Source organism: Lactuca sativa, chromosome 7 (genome assembly GCF_002870075.4).
Source record: "Lactuca sativa cultivar Salinas chromosome 7, Lsat_Salinas_v11, whole genome shotgun sequence".
NCBI lineage: Eukaryota > Viridiplantae > Streptophyta > Magnoliopsida > Asterales > Asteraceae > Lactuca > Lactuca sativa.
In genome coordinates, this window is record NC_056629.2 from 14,033,829 (window position 1) to 14,050,005 (window position 16,177).

At 37.1% G+C, this 16,177-nt stretch overlaps 3 protein-coding genes across 3 annotated transcripts; all 3 read left to right on the plus strand.

The window, feature by feature from the left end:
- The first annotated feature begins 7,114 nt into the window (after positions 1-7,114).
- On the plus strand, positions 7,115-9,183 carry LOC128127198 (glutathione S-transferase T3-like). Its single transcript, XM_052765622.1, has 3 exons — positions 7,115-7,168; positions 7,272-7,324; positions 8,286-9,183. The coding sequence occupies exons 1-3, from the start codon at positions 7,115-7,117 to the stop codon at positions 9,181-9,183; spliced, it is 1,005 nt and encodes a 334-aa protein (XP_052621582.1).
- Positions 9,184-10,392: 1,209 nt separating this feature from the next.
- Positions 10,393-11,369, plus strand: LOC111906009 (hevamine-A). Its single transcript, XM_023901749.3, has one exon. The coding sequence runs from the start codon at positions 10,423-10,425 to the stop codon at positions 11,329-11,331; it is 909 nt and encodes a 302-aa protein (XP_023757517.1). The 5' UTR covers positions 10,393-10,422; the 3' UTR covers positions 11,332-11,369.
- A 3,725-nt stretch (positions 11,370-15,094) lies between these two features.
- Positions 15,095-15,685, plus strand: LOC111906033 (uncharacterized). The gene is made up of 2 exons (XM_023901775.1): positions 15,095-15,367; positions 15,485-15,685. Exons 1-2 carry the CDS (start codon positions 15,095-15,097, stop codon positions 15,683-15,685), a joined length of 474 nt encoding a protein of 157 aa, XP_023757543.1.
- The last annotated feature ends 492 nt before the right edge of the window (positions 15,686-16,177 follow it).

The following is a 16,177-nucleotide window of genomic DNA, read 5'->3' on the forward strand; positions in this document are numbered from 1 at the left end:
CAAATTACTATGGTTTTTATTACAAAGTTACCGAGGATTGCGAGGGCTGTTGACATTATCTGGGTGATAGTGGATCGTTTGACGAAGAGTTCTCACTTCTTAGCCATTATTGAGAACTCTTCTGCAGAGATATTGACCGAGATTTATGTTCGGGAGGTGGTAGCTCGGCATGGGGTGCTGACGTCTATTGTGTCTGACCGGGATGAGCTCTTTACTAGAGATTTCATGAGGAGTTGGGTACCCGACTACACTTCAGTACCGCGTACCATCCGCAGACGGACGGACAGAGCGAGCGGGCGATTCAGACGCTCGAGGATATGCTGCGTGCTTGTGTTATTGATTTTGGTGGCATTTGGGACTCCTATCTTCCGTTGGCTGAGTTCTCGTATTAAAACAACCATCATGCTAGTATCGGTATGCCACCATTCGAGCTCCTTTATGGTGGGAGATTTCAGACTCCTATTTGTTGGGACGAGGTAGGGCAGCGGGTCATGGGGAGCATGGAGGTAGTGCTCAAGAAGACTAAGCTTATACAACAGGTTCTACAGAGATTATTGACAACACAGAGCCGCCAGAAGAGTTATGTGGATCGGCGATGCTCTGAGATAGAGTTTTAGGTGGGAGATCTAGTGCTCCTGAAGGTGTCACCCTGGAAGGGTGTCATCCGCTTCAGGAAGTAGGGAAAGTTGGGCCCCAGGTTCATTGGTCCTTTTCGAGTTTTGGACTGTGTGGGCAAGGTGTCCTACCAGTTGGAGCTACTAGAGGAGCTAAGGCAGATTTATGATACCTTCCATGTTTCCCAGTTGCGGAAGTGTATAGCTGATGAGATATGATATGTGCATATTTAGCTATGGATTTAGTATAGATTTTTATCATTATTTGGCTAATTATTTGCATTTTATGGAAAAAAGATACTTAATAGTGTTGGAATTATATTTTCAGTCCAAAAGGTATGCTCGGAAGCTAAAGGAAGCAGGAGAAGTGATTGGAAGTTCGGGAATTGAAACAAGGAAGAAAAATGCCAAAAAACAAGAAGGAATCGACGAGTAGGGACGACTACTCGACGATTCGTGTCGAAGATTCGAGAAGCTCTAGAAGTCCTTGCCGTACACGGGTTTTAAGTGACGGACTCGTCGAGTCGGTCACTGGACTCGACGAGTCACCTCTGTTTCCTGAATAATATAAATAGGGACTTGGAGATCGAGATTGGGGACTTCTTTGGAACCCTAAGAGGCCAAATTATGATTGAAGGTGCTGTTAGGTCGTGAGAAGCCGAGGAATCAAGCCTACATTCAATCTTGAAGATAATTAAGGCAATTTTAGTTTATTCTTAGTAATATTTTGATTTGAATCATGTTTAAACTCTTTAATTTCGTTTTTGAGTTTGTGTTTACTGCAATTATGAACTAAACCCTTATTCTTCTGTTTAGGGTAGATGATTTTATGAATATGGATTGATTTTATGGTTAGGATTAATTTTAATTGGTGATTATGTTTTGTTAAGCTTGTTAAAGAACCTTATATGTTGATAATAACTATTCTTTTGTTAATAAATCAGTAATTAAGTTGTATGAACATCTCTTAGTTATTAATTTCATATGATTTACGTGACCACATAGTTGTATGTCTAGGAATAACGAACGTGAAACTAGAATTAACTAGAAGATATGTAAGTTAATGTGTGAGCTTGTATGACGAACCATCAGCAAGAGGTTAATTGAACGACCAATTTAATTAATCACTACAAGTCTTACTTAACCCGAATCAATAACTAGGAAATTTATTAATTTAGAAAACTGGCCATTGCTTGAATTAATCTGTTTTCTAAGGATTAGTAATAACGAATGTGAATCTAATCACCTAAATCGGTAACCAATGAAGAATTGATCCGATACATTTACTATAAAATCATCCATGGGAACAAATGAGTTGAACCTAAACATATGTCTAAATCGGTAACCAATAAAGAATTAATCTGATACATTTACTATAAAATCATCCATGGAAACAAATGAGTCGAACCTAAACAGATGTCCTCTTAACTATTGAATTTAGTGGTAATTATTTGCTTAGCTGCTAGTTAGTTAAATTGCGTGTTAGTTAGTCTATTTAAGTTTTTAGTTCCATTACTTGTTTTTTAGATAATATTAGTTATTAGTTTTAATTTTCCGTTCCCTGAGTTCGATATCCTACTTACTTAGCTACACCACAATTGATAGGTCCATTGCCTTTGTGTGTTAATTTTATAATTAAAATTAGGTTTAAAACTAGTTGAGTTTACACACATCAAGATAGTTGTGGTTCCTTTGGAGGAAGTTCAGGTCGATGATCGCCTGAATTATGTGGAGAATCCTGTAGCCATTTTGGATCGAAAAGTGAAAACCTTAAGGAACAAGGTTGTAAACCCGGTTAAAGTTCAGTGGCAGCACTGGAGAGGTTCAGAGTGGACATGGGAACCTGAGTCCAAGATGCGTGAGCAATATCTTGAGTTGTTTCTGGAGGATGAATTTGAGGGCGAAGTCTGATTCTAGTGGGGGAGAATTGTAACATCCCGAAACAAGGTACATTTTATCATTTCTTGAATTGTTTTATTAAAAGTGGCACATTTGGTCCCTTAAAGAAAAGGCTTGCAAAAGTGGTTATACGTGGGGCGTACATATGAGTACACACATCGTATTCATGGAGTGTGCATGGACGCGTATGGCCAGCTAGTATGCAGGGCGTACTAGCTCAGATGTTAAACCCTAATTATAAGGGTTTCCCTAATTTAAATAACATCATGGCTTCATTTCTGGCCACCCTTATCAACCTCGAACACTCCCATAAACCCTAATCTCGTGTGAGGGTGCTTGCGTGTGTTATTGCAAGATTTGAGTGTTCTTTGACCTTGTAGTTAAAGAAGGAGGTTATTGAAGAAGAAGAAGGTGCTAACAAACTTGAAGATCCAAAAACTTTCCACCCTTGTGGATCATTTTCAGGTATAAAGTTTCTACCTTGACAAGTGTTCTTGTAGATCTCTTTGGTTTAAGATTTATGAGGTAAAACTCCCCAAGTTTGGACCTTTATGAGTTTTGGTCTCTCCAGAAGGTTTCAACTGTCCTTTGATGCATATTAGGACATTTAGAGTCTTAAAAATGCTTGCTTTATCTTCCCCTTTGGCTCATGCATGAGTAAAGTAGCTTTGAATGGATGAAGTAATGCTTTGAGCCTTTCCTTCCTATGTAATGGCTTAAAGCCAATGACTTTATGGATTAAGACACTAACTTAGTAGATTTAGAGGCTAATGGAGTACGCCAGGCGTACTTGTAACATCCGCATTTCTAGGTATCATATTTCAATTATTTATTTTGAGTTTAGAAGAAGGACTCGACGAGTCGGCGAGTCGAATCGACGACTCCGTGTTGTGGACAGAAACCCTAAATCTTTGGGCCTGTGACCTATTTACAGGTCCTTATAGCCCACAGTTGCGGCTACCCTTCCAGAGAAAAGAACCCTAGTGAGCTTGAGCGTATAGTGTGAGAGGAGGAGCCATCTTGAGCCTTGTTGGTGTGATTTTGCAAACAAGAAGGGAGTTCCAGCAAGAGGGGACAGAGGAGGTTGATATTCTGGGGCATTGAAGCATAAAGCTTCACTTTGAGGTAAAAAATCGACCCTTTCCTTCTGTATGGTGTAGATTACATGAATCTAGGGTTTCTTGACCCTTTTTCTTTAGTGGAATATGAAGCATATGAAGTCCCAATGTGGAATAGGCCTTAAATCTGGACCTTAAGAGGTCCAGAGAGTCCCAATCTCCCAGCTTTATGCTGTTCCATTGGAGTTGTGAACCTAGGTTGCCATTTTAGGAGCTATTTCATCAAATAGAGCCATATGAGTGTTGCATGAGCATAAAGAATGGACCTTTACATGATGATTGGGTGTTAGAAGGTCAGATCTATAAGTTAGAGAAACAGATCTGACCTCAGAAGGTCATTTGAGTGTTGCCATGGAGGAAACCCGCCGAGTCCATAAGAGGACTTGACGAGTCGAGTCAGGTTGCCCCGCGATTTGTGACCAGTGGTAACCCGTTGAGTGAAAGGTTGGCTCGAGGAGTCGAGTGAGGCCTTAGGAGGATTCAGAGGACACGCATGGACTCGCCGAGTCACCCAAGCGCATTCGGCGAGTCTGGTCAAAGTTGGACCGTTGACGGGAATTGACTTCAATTGACCTTCGGGTTTTGGTCAAACTGATTCAAGAAGAGGTTAGGGAGGTGTAGAATGGTCTTCTATCCATTCTTTAGAGATGAGAACATAAGAGGGTATTGATGAGAGATGTTATTATTTTGATAGGAGGAGGCTAGGTCGGGATATCTAGCACGCGAGTTTATCCGACATCATACGAGGCGAGTCTTCTCACTATACATTACCTAGAGTGGTATCTATGTGCAGACTGGAGGGTCTTATGTGTATGTGTATGTTTGAGATTATGTGCATTGTGATATATGTATGTTATGTGATATGTAGACCGGACCGGAGGGTCCAACGAGCTATGAGACTAGAGGGTCCCGCTGAGACACATTGACCAGAGGGTCATTATAGCCTCGAGTGGCTTATGTGCTGTATGTGGTATTTTGGGGAACTCACTAAGCATTTATGCTTACCGTGTTATGTGATATGTGTTTCAGGTACCGACAAGGATTGTAGGAAGGCGCCGACATGATCTGTACACACTGATGAAGATTTATGTATTTTGAGATTCTGGGATTTGTTTTATCATGATGACACTTGCTATACTCGAGTTTTGAGATGATTTGTATGAGACATGTTTTATTTGAAAAATAAAAAAAAATTGTTTGTAAATTTTACGTTGTTACAGTACTATTGGCTATGCGCAAAGTAGCCTGATCCTTCCCCGATGCATGCTGACCCTGTTATATGCCCAACGTAAGGGGTTGTACACTCGCGTATGCGCCATGTGTTGACTTTTGTTGACTTTGACCCTTGGTCAAGTTTTAGGGTTTTTGGACCATGAGAAGGGAAAAATGGTAATTTTTCCTTTGGAAGGTTTAGCTATGGGAATTGGACTCGCAAGTGAGTTGTTGGACCTTAATTATAATTAGGGTTAATTATTTTGTTGATTAGGCGAAATCTAGATCTGGCAGTTCGGGTCTAGGTTTTTTCGTGTCGTTTATATCAGGTGAGTCTCCTCACTTACTCTTAAATGTATGGTAGGATTGTTGTATTTATGATGACCAGATGGGTCTAGCTGTTATGATTGTGTATGCTAATTATATGTAACTGAGGCTGCTGATAGCCAACCAAGGTTACTGATAACCCACTAGGCGTATTGTTAGCTCACTTGGACTACTGACAGTTCCCAGGGTTCTTGATAGCCCATAGGTGTTTAATGATGATGTGCTCCATGTGGTATCTTGGGTAACTCACTAAGATCAGTGTAATGACTGTATCATGCATCGTTTGCTTGTATGTGGTGCTTCAGGGGTGAGTACGCGGGACGTACATTTCTGGTAAGCAGGGCGTACTCCCCAGGGTGTCTATTTTGGGCCTTGTTGGGCCATTGGACTTTTGACTTTGGCCGTGGATTGTATAGATTATGGGCTTTCTTATAATTAGGTCCATGATGGTTTTTGGGCCCAATTAGGAAATTGGGCTTGTTGAGTAAATATGTTGGGCCTTGGTTTTGAGCCAAGTAAGAAAATGGTAAAATGGTACTTAGATTCTTGATTATGGGTCGAGATCCAATTATTAATTGAATATTATTTGATGTTGCTAGCATGCGGGGATTTTCCGGATCAACATATCGATATTTTATCTAAGAGATTTAGCAGCTTGAGGTGAGTTTCCTCACTGTGTTTAGCGGGTCGAAGGCACCAATTCCAGCCCATAGATTATTATGTTTAGGATGCTAGTTGTCTGTGTGACTCTTGCATGTGTTATGTGTTTATATGTATACCGGGCGAGACCTGATGATTATATTGTATGCTATTTATCTTTGTGATTTAATGCAAGTGTTTATAAGTTATATGTACATCGGGAAAGACCCGATGCTAGGCGATGCCCGATGCTAGGAGGGGCCGAATGACTTACAGATTTGTTCTGAATGAGGCTTTGCTGGCTCGCTGTTGGGCGGGGCCCGATGACGGGAGGGGCACATTATATGTTTGATATGTATGGTATGTGGTATTTTGGGGGGAACTCACTAAGCTTTGTGCTTACGTTTTTCAGTTTATGTTTCACGTACCTTTTTTTCAAAAGGGAAGAGCTCGGGATGACTGCAATGACCAAATTATACTCTTGTGCATTGCAATTAGGATCTTAGCGGTTCCATCTATATGACAATTAGGGTGAAGGAGTAAGAGTGCAACCAAACTGCGGATTAAGGACCAAGAGTGAAACATATCAATCTTGTGAAATAAATGTGTTATGGAAAGCAAGCATCTATTATGAAACATATTATTTACTCTAACATATATGTTATATCTAGAAAAAACTATAAAATTGGTCCATGTGGTTTGCAAAAAAAAAAAAAAAACTATGGAGAGGATCTAATTTTTCAACTTCTATAGAAGATCCAAAATCAAGAAATTCTTATGGTTTTGGTCCTTAGAAAATTTAATAGGATTGTTTTTCCCTTTTAATTTTTTTATATTTAGTTTAATACCTTTTCAATTGGGCTCACCTAACCCACCCTATATGTACCCTCCCCATTCTCGTTCATCTCTTGAACGTTCTAACATCTCCTCCCTCTTCACTATCGACTGCATCTCCTCTTTCACCCTCCCTCCCATCCATCTTCATGATCGACCTGCATCTTCTTCCTTATCCCTATCCACCAACTACCTGCATCATCAGAATTGCCTATTGTGAGCTAAAGATTTCATAGTTAATATGAGTGAAATTGGAGAGATTAAGTAAAGCTTCAAAAAATTACCTAACATCAAAATCAAAATCTGTTCAAGAACCTATAATCATTACTAGAGAACTCCAAATTTAAGAAATCAAAAACCCAAAAACCCAAAAATTTCTACCTCTTTTATTCTTTAATTGTTTCTTGGGATTTCAAAAATGGGTTTCGCCCAAAGTGAAATGAAAACACTAAACGAAGGTGAAAATGGCCAATGAAGAACCAAAGATTTGGGTTGATGTTCTTGTTTTCCAATGGTGAAAATGAAGTATCCCACCACCTCCCTTTTCTTTCCCCCCACCATTTTTTAGAAACCTACCTCTAAATGTTTTTCGTTGAATGTGAATATGCATTTGGATTATTATTTGTAGGTGCGTGTGAGCTTTTCATCATCGATTTTGGGTTTTACATCATTGATATTGAGGTTTTTGAATTTTCTACAACAATTTTCATCATTGCGTGTGTGTGTTTATGGTTGTGTGTGTTGAAGAATATGAAGTTAGAGAACCCATATGAACTTCATGCTCATTAATTTGGAGAAAGAAAGAGAGGGTACGATGGGTTGGGATGGGAGAGGTTTTTTGTATGCCTATTGTTCCATAAAAGCGAAGGGGTGTTTGGGATTGCTTTTAACCTAAAAAGTCAATTTTGACAAAATGAATTTTCACAAAAGAAGTTTTTTAAATTGTTTGGATTAACTTTTGAAGAGACAAAATCCAATAAGCCAAAAGTCATCAAAAGCCACAAATTCTTGACTTCTAAAACAACTTCTTTTTCTTGCCAAAAGTCAATTTAAAAGGACTTTTGAAATTAGGCCAAAGGGTATACATGCAACGAGCCTCTTCGTGGTTGACCTGGCCACGAACAACGGGCGTGCACACTACCCCATTGTTCCGTGGTGGCTCGTGGTCGTTTTCATTCGTGTTTGGGACAACGGAAGCGCACGACCAATCGGATTGCGTCGGGGCTTTGTGAACGTTACTAGCCGTTGAACGACTATTTTGTTAAATTTTTTTTAATTTATAAACAATTTATTTACCTATATAATTTACATACTACATCTTCACAACCAAAAACCATGGATCCCAACCAAAACACCCCTCCAAACTACAGAAATCGCAAACCCGATAACGCTTTTGCGTTAGATACGACACCTCGCCAATTCCCGATTATGGAGTCACCTCAAGGCGGTTTTATCAATCTACTTCAAAGTGGTTCCCCTATCCAACAAAACCACTTTTCCAACAACAACATCAACCTTTTCCGGCTTTCCATCAACAACAAATGCAACAACAATACCAACAATTTCAACAATTCCAACAACTACAACAACTCCAACAACAATCGTCACAACAACAACAACCACTAATTTCACAACCACCAAGCTCACAACCACCACTTTCGCCGGATTTTGTTCCGGAAACGCAACCTTCACCACCACCTCAAACAAAAAAGAAAAAAGGAAAAAAACCGGCCCGACCCACTACCACCCAAGAAAGGGTCCCATGGACAAAAGAAGAAGAAGAAAAGTTAGCGGAGGCATGGGTGGCGGCTTCCGAAGATCCAATTGTAAGAGATAGCCAGCCTTACGGAAGTTTTTGGGAAAAAGTCCGAGCCATTTTTTACGAGTTAATGGAAAGTGAAACTCGAAATGCCGATCAAATTACGTCGAAACGGCGAGATATTTGGCTAAAATGCACCGAGTTTGGAGGAATCTACAACAACCTCCTAAACAAGGCGGCCATGGACCAATTTGAAAAAACAACGCCAACACGCAAAGCTTTTCCGTATATGAAACCGTGGCTAAAATTGAAAGACACCCCAAAATGGAAAGAGCAAACGGAAGGAACTTCCCAATCTTCCGGTTCAAAGCGTTTGAGAAACCCCGATGGAACTTCTCAACAATCGGACGACCGAACACACATCGACATCAACGACGATCCGAAAGATCTTGAAAACGACCAACCTCTTCGTCGACCCGTTGGAAGAAATAAAGCAAAAAAAGCAGTGTCAACATCTTCAAATTCTAGTGTGATGGATATGTTTGACGATAAATTTGATCGATATGTGCAACTTCAAGAAATGAAGGCCGAGGTGATGACTCGGATGGAACAAAACATGATCGAAGCACAAACATCATTTCAAGAGGCACAAGAGACACTCCAAACAAAAACCGATATGGAAATCTTGAAAATGAAAGCGGACGACCTTGAGGGCGAAGACTTGGAACTTTTCCAAGCAATGAAAGAGTCGGTTCGAGCCCGACGTAGGCGTAGGGGATAGTTTATTTTATTTATGGTTGGAATTTTTAGTTTTTTTTTTAATGTTTTTTTTAACTTAACTAATATAATATTTATTTTGATTGTTATTTTTATCTTTTTTTTTTTTTTTTTTTTTTTAATTTCAATTAATGTAGTTTTTATTTAATGTAATTTGGTATTTTAATTCAATGGAAAAACTAGTATTAAAAAAATGATTTTAATGTATTTTTGAATTAAATTTAAATAAAAAAATGAGATGGAGTGGTGTGTTTAGTGATAAGTATCCCATGTTAGTGGTAGTGGAATGTAGTGCTGATGTGGCACCCACCACATATGTGGTATGTGGTGGGTATAACGGATGATCTTACTAAACACCTTTTTAAACCTTTGACTTTTTGAAAAAGTCAAAAGTCCAAAAATTCAGTTTGAAAAGTAATCACGAACATCCTCGAAGCTTTGATTTGGTATGTGTGTGTTTAAATCTATTATCTGTGTGTGCTTGTAATTTTTTTTCCCATTTTGTTCAATTTGCAGGTATTTGTGCATATGTGTTTGTGTGACAAGTGAAAAGGATTCTAATGGGTAGGGAGGAACTATGGCCGACGAATTTGGTGGTGGCGTTTGGGGTTACATTATAGGGTCGTTCATGGATTGAGGGATACAGGTTGGATGGAATTTTTTAAATTTAATTTATATAAGGGCAAAATAGTCCTTTACAGTTTTCCAAAGACTAAAACCAAATTTTTATTTTTGATTTTGAAGTTTCCATGAAAGTATTTTTTTAACAATATCTATAATTTTTGGCAAACCACAAACACGTATGAGCATGAAAATAGAAAAAGAATACTAAGCTCAACTGGTAATCTATATGGACGATTAATGCAATTGTCTTCACCCATAGTATCTATCCTATTTATTACAACACATGAAACGACACTTTTACAATCTAAATGAATTATTATTAATAATGGTAACTGGTAAGCAATACCAATGCAACGTATATTAGCTCCCATTAAAGAATATTTGATAATATTCAAAGAACAAACATCACGACTACTCTTTTATTTGAATATACAATTTACAACTAAAAGATCATGATTTCATTAACTTTTAAGCTACGGGGTATAATAAGACAACAAAACCTTCTCATCATACAATCATCATCACCAATTCACCATGTCCTATTGTCCTATATAAAGAGAAAGTACCATGCAACATTTTTAGCACACAATCCAACCAACTAAAACAAAGAAAAACAAACATGCAGATGGATTTTGGATCCAATATCTCCATGGCCTTTCTATCCTTGATGCTGACACTGTTACTTGTGAGGAGTTCTAATGCTGGTGGAATCTCCATATACTGGGGTCAGAATGGGAACGAAGGAACCTTGGCAGACACTTGTTCAACAGGAAACTATGAATATGTAAACGTGGCTTTCCTTTCCTCTTTTGGAAGTGGTCAGACTCCTGTTCTGAACCTTGCTGGTCACTGTGATCCGAGTAGCAACGGGTGCACCAAACTGAGCTCGGACATCAAATCTTGCCAAGCAAAAGGAGTCAAGATCATTCTTTCCGTTGGTGGTGCTTCTGGGAGCTATTCACTAGCTTCTTCTACAGATGCAAGACAAGTTGCTACTTACATTTGGAATAACTTCTTGGGTGGAAAGTCATCTAATACACGTCCACTTGGCGATGCGGTATTGGATGGAGTTGACTTTGACATTGAAAGTGGAGATGGAAAACACTGGGATGACCTGGCAAAGTACCTCTCTGCATATAGCAAACGTGGACAGAAGGTTTACTTGACTGCGGCACCTCAGTGTCCATACCCAGATGCATGGGTAGGAACTGCACTTCAAACGGGTGTTTTTGATTATGTTTGGGTACAGTTTTTTAATAATCCACCATGTCAGTATAGTTCTGGAGATATTGATAGTATTGAGGATTCTTGGAAGCAATGGACTTCTGATATCCCAGCCACAAAGATTTTCTTAGGGCTTCCAGCAGCTCCTGATGCAGCTGGAAGTGGGTTTATTCCTGTTGATGATCTCACTTCAAAGATTCTTCCGGTGATCAAGGGTTCAGATAAGTATGGAGGTGTGATGCTTTGGTCCAAGTATTATGATGATCAATCTGGATATAGCTCTTCCATTAAGAGTCATGTTTAGATGTTCCCTTGTAAACTTTATTCGTATGTTACCGATGTTTTTATTGTGATGAAATTTATGTTGACGAGTGGTTGTTCGTAATCTTTGATTTGTTGTTAAATTTTTACATATTCTACTTTCACATGTGCTAACAGATGTGAATCTTTTTTACTTTTTACTTACTAACGAGCTTAAAGAAAAATATGCAAGAAATTAAAATCATGAGGATTGCACATGTAAGGAAATGCAAAGTTGGACTAAAGTTTTGATTTTTTATAAACTACAAGGATCATTTATGTAATTTTGTCTAACCGCAACACAAACTGGTCCCTCTAATTAATAAAAAGAGGGAGTGATTGTGTCATGGAGGAGTTCAAAGTATTAGCTATAATCAACAAAGAGATTCTTATGAATTCTGAACTTTTTGCATTAAGATTATTGATTTAACGTCTTAATCTTATTAATCTTTTGAAAGGGTTAAATACAATACACAACATGTTTTTTTGTTTATCATAGCATCCTACTTCCATTCTTCATACTACTACATCACACTTTAACCCAAATATAGCAGTGTCAACCAAATGGCAGTATTCATTGCTAAAGTTATGTAGATTTTTAAAGTTTAATGGTCTAATAAGACAAAAAGTCTAGAAATTAGAATGATATGATAAAGTAAATTTTTCAAAGCAACATGCCTTAAAAAAGATTTTTTGAGTCACTAGCAAACCAGATTGCAGCTATCAGAATTTGTCTTCCATTTCGACTTAACGGGAAGAATAAATAAACCATTAACCAATTAAGAGCCACCAATTAAATGTAAACTTAAGCAACAACATCTCCTGATTAGCCAATTATCTTCTTTCGATTCTAAATTCAAGATATATTTACTTTGAAAAAGCACATTAAACACCCCCTTGTACGATCAAATTTGACAGGCATTTGTCGTCTGAAGTAATTTGGGTAATTAGAAATCCAATTAGTTTAGCAATTTCATCAAGTACAATTAGATTAATTATCCTTTTTTTTTCCCAATAAACTGATTTGGGAATAAAAAATCATGAACTTGAACTCCTTCATATGTTTAAATACATACCTACACATCATACGAAAAAGTAATTACCTTTGATGGCCAAACGACGATTAGCCTCCAACAATCTGAGAAGCTCAAGCAAAGCAGCCCCATTAGAATACATCTTGAATAATTTCCAGCAATTTTACAAATGAATATTCATTTTTCACATTCTTCATCAATTCATCTGGAAATAGAGTGACCGGTTTTTTTCAACCGGTTTGATTATAGAGGGAAGATCGACTCTTGTGAAATTGATATCAAGGGTGGTGTTGACAGCGACGACAGTGGAAGAGACACGGTGGCGTTCGGAGGTCGGCTCGTCGAGAACATCTAGGTAACCGTTGTTGTTTAGCCAAAATCTCACTAACGAAGCTGACTCCACAAAAGTGAAATTACTTTTATTCCCTCACGTGAGGGCCACATTCCTCTCTTGGACGGAAGAAACACTCAGGGTTAAGATCTAACCAGAACCCTTCACATGAACCACCCATAATAAAATCTCAATACTAGAACCAAAAGTGAGATTTTAGCCAAACCACAAGGACCAAAATTGTATTTTACAGTATGGTTCTAGAAGTATACTAGGAAGCTGTTAAAGGGAATTGGAAATCTATCCCTTATCCATATTTTAACAATTGTCAAATTACAAGAATTGAAAATACAAAATTTCATTGTTAATGCCCTGGTCACCAATTGGACCAAACTGAGTTAATTTAAATACCATGTACAAATAAAAACTAAAAACCCACAATCCAAATTGTAAATTCCAAGGTAAATAAAATATGTAATTATAAGTATCTCTCATTCATATAAATTGTTAAATCATAAGACTATATACTATTTGACTCACAAGGAAAGGAGTACACAAAACAATTTAAGGGTACGTATACAAATTACCCTAAATAAATAAACTTAGGAGTGAATTTTTGTTTTCTCTCTCAATGAAATAAGAAAGTGTAAACATCATTGATGCAACTACACAATTTTAAATTAAAATTATATATTATAAAGAGTAAATCTAAAGTCTACAGCAACCAAATTCATAAAATTCCAAACAAACCAAATCCAATTTCTAATATTAAAACATAAATTTTGAACAAGGCTGGACAAAATAAAAATGTTCATGGTTTTAAGAAAGCAATTGGCGAACTTGAAAATCAAAATATTGGCAGAATTGAGAAAATTAATTTCAAATTAAGTTAACTTGGTTTCAGTGGGCTAACAACACAAACACAATTTCAAATAATAAATCAAATTTTGCTTCAAATAACAAATCTTAAATTCAAGACATTTAAGAAAATCAATTACCTGATTTAAAGTTTAAAATTTAGAAATTTAAGATGACTATTTGGTTTAAAAGCTTTTAGCTATTTTTATCAAATATTTATATACAAATAAAAGCTTTATATTTCAGCTACCAGGTACAAACGATTAGGATCATTGATATTTTTATCTGCAACAAGTTGGAACATAACCGTTTCATCTTGTAAAATAACAACTAACAGAAACCAAAAGGCATATTGTAATTGTAAACAATAATAAATATATACGTAACAATAATAAATATTCGCGTATTATATATTTGACCTTGAATAATAAAATGAGTTACATCAGCCTTCCTGCTGTCAAGATATTCACAAATTTGTCTTACATTGGCCCCTCGTATTCGTGATTGTGACGCCAGTTTGTCATATATCAAATGACTACATCAAATTTTACCATGCAGAGTTGTACTATGTGCTTCTTTTGATGTAATCCACATATAACTTTCAAACTTTGTGTATTGGTACGGGTGTTCATATTCCTTAATTTCTCCTAAATGATAAAACCAATGTTACCCCATACAAGTTTAAAATTTTAAACATAAATATTAAGGGTTAATCAGTACAATTTACTGCAATGAATGTGAACAAATAACTATTCTTTTAGAGCGATCGGTATGGAACACAAAGAGCAACGACGAGGCTGATGTGGAAGTCCGAAACGCGGTCATAACGGGGGAGCACTGCTCCCAACTCGTTGCGGTGGATTTCGTGGCCGTTACCACCGGGTGAAACGAGAAAAAATTGGACCGTTGACGTATTAAACCTTAGACTTAATTAAAAATAAATTAAAATTATTTATTCTTTTCCTATATAAATACCTATTATCTAAACAATTTTTTACACATACCTTCTCTTTTTCTCTCTATATAACCTCAATTATCTTCAAAAGAAATTATGGATCCTTTCGACTCGTCCGATGATTCCGATGACGATATATTCTTCAGGATGATGTATCATTATTACACTAACGACCTGCTACAACCAGACCTAGCCCCGCTGCTAACGAGACATGCGATGTTAAACAGAAATCGCGAGAAAGGACACGAACATCTATATCGCGATTACTTTGCGGATAATTGTGTATACGGGGCGAAAGACTTCAAAAGAAGATTTCGTTTGAGTAGGAATGTGTTCTTACGAATAGCCAACGCCTTGGAAAGCCGACATCGTTTCTTTACTATACTTTTATACAAAATAAATAAAAATGTACTACATGTTTCTTTTTAAATTTACAACATATGCAATATATTTTTAAAATGTAGTTAATTTATGTTTAGGTATGAATTTTTTTAATTGTGATATGATGCTAGAGGTAGACGAGGGTTTACAACGTTGCAGAAATGTGCTGCGGCCATTCGTTTGATGGCTATGGGGGAGTCCCGACACCATGGAGGACTATATGAGAATATCCGAAAGAACCGCAAGGGAGAGTTTGTATACATTGTCAAGGGGTGTTGTTAAAACATTTGGAGACGTGTATTTGCGGAAACCTTCGTTGCATGATTTGCAAAAATTATATGCGACGCATGAAGAATGCCATGGGTTTCCCAGAATGATCGGAAACATTGATTACACATACTGGAAATGGAAAAATTGTCCGGTAGCATGGAAAGGGCAATACGCAAGTGGTCATCACGGATCACCTTCGTTGGTTTTAGAGGTTGTTGCTTCTCAAGATTTATGGATTTGACATGTATTTTTTGGGGTTGCGGGTTCTAACAAGAACGTCAACGTTCTTGATCAGTTGTCAATATTTGACGATCTTTTGAATGGAAAGGTCCCGAATGCTCCTTTCACGGTGAATGGAAACGAATACAAATATGAGTATTACCTTACAGATGGAATATATCCTCAGTATTCCACATTCGTGAAGACATTCCGCCACCCGGTTGAAGAACGAGACAAATTTTTTAAAAGAAGACAAGAAGGAGCACGTAAGGATGTGGAACGTGCTTTTGGAGTGCTGAAGGCGAAGTGACATATAGTCGAACATGCATCACGACCATTGGATTTAGAAACTCTATGATATATCATGTATGCATTTATCATAATGCATAACATGGTAGTAGAAGATAAATGGAGAAATATTGCACACTATATCCCAACGGAGCCCAGACATATTCAGTTTCAACCAGGAACAACAGAGTATTTGCATCGCGTTGTTGACATTCAGGACGCAAATAAACACAGACAACTTTGAGAAAACTTGACGTATTATATCTTCTATGGTAACAATAACGATAACGAATAGCGTTGTATTTTTTTTTTTTTTTGAATTTGGATGCTATTTTTTTTGAATTTGGATGTTATGTGTAATTTAATTTCTATGTTAATTTTAATCTTTAAAAATTATTATATGTTATTTATAATTTTTAAACATTATGTTTTATTTATTATGTTATATTTAAAAAAATATTTGTCTAAATTAAAAAAAAAAGAAATTTGAAAAAAAATAAAAAATAAATTATAA

Bases quoted from the DNA above. Each gene is read 5' to 3' on its own strand.
- LOC128127198 (XM_052765622.1), top strand. From the start codon at position 7,115: ATGAAGAACCAAAGATTTGGGTTGATGTTCTTGTTTTCCAATGGTGAA. The intron at 7,169-7,271 runs GTATCCCACCAC...TATTATTTGTAG, and splicing joins TTTCCAATGGTGAAAATGAA to GTGCGTGTGAGCTTTTCATC. The intron at 7,325-8,285 runs GTTTTTGAATTT...ACAACCACCAAG, and splicing joins TTTACATCATTGATATTGAG to CTCACAACCACCACTTTCGC.
- LOC111906009 (XM_023901749.3), top strand. From the start codon at position 10,423: ATGCAGATGGATTTTGGATCCAATATCTCCATGGCCTTTCTATCCTTG.
- LOC111906033 (XM_023901775.1), top strand. From the start codon at position 15,095: ATGGAGGACTATATGAGAATATCCGAAAGAACCGCAAGGGAGAGTTTG. The intron at 15,368-15,484 runs GTTGTTGCTTCT...TTGAATGGAAAG, and splicing joins CACCTTCGTTGGTTTTAGAG to GTCCCGAATGCTCCTTTCAC.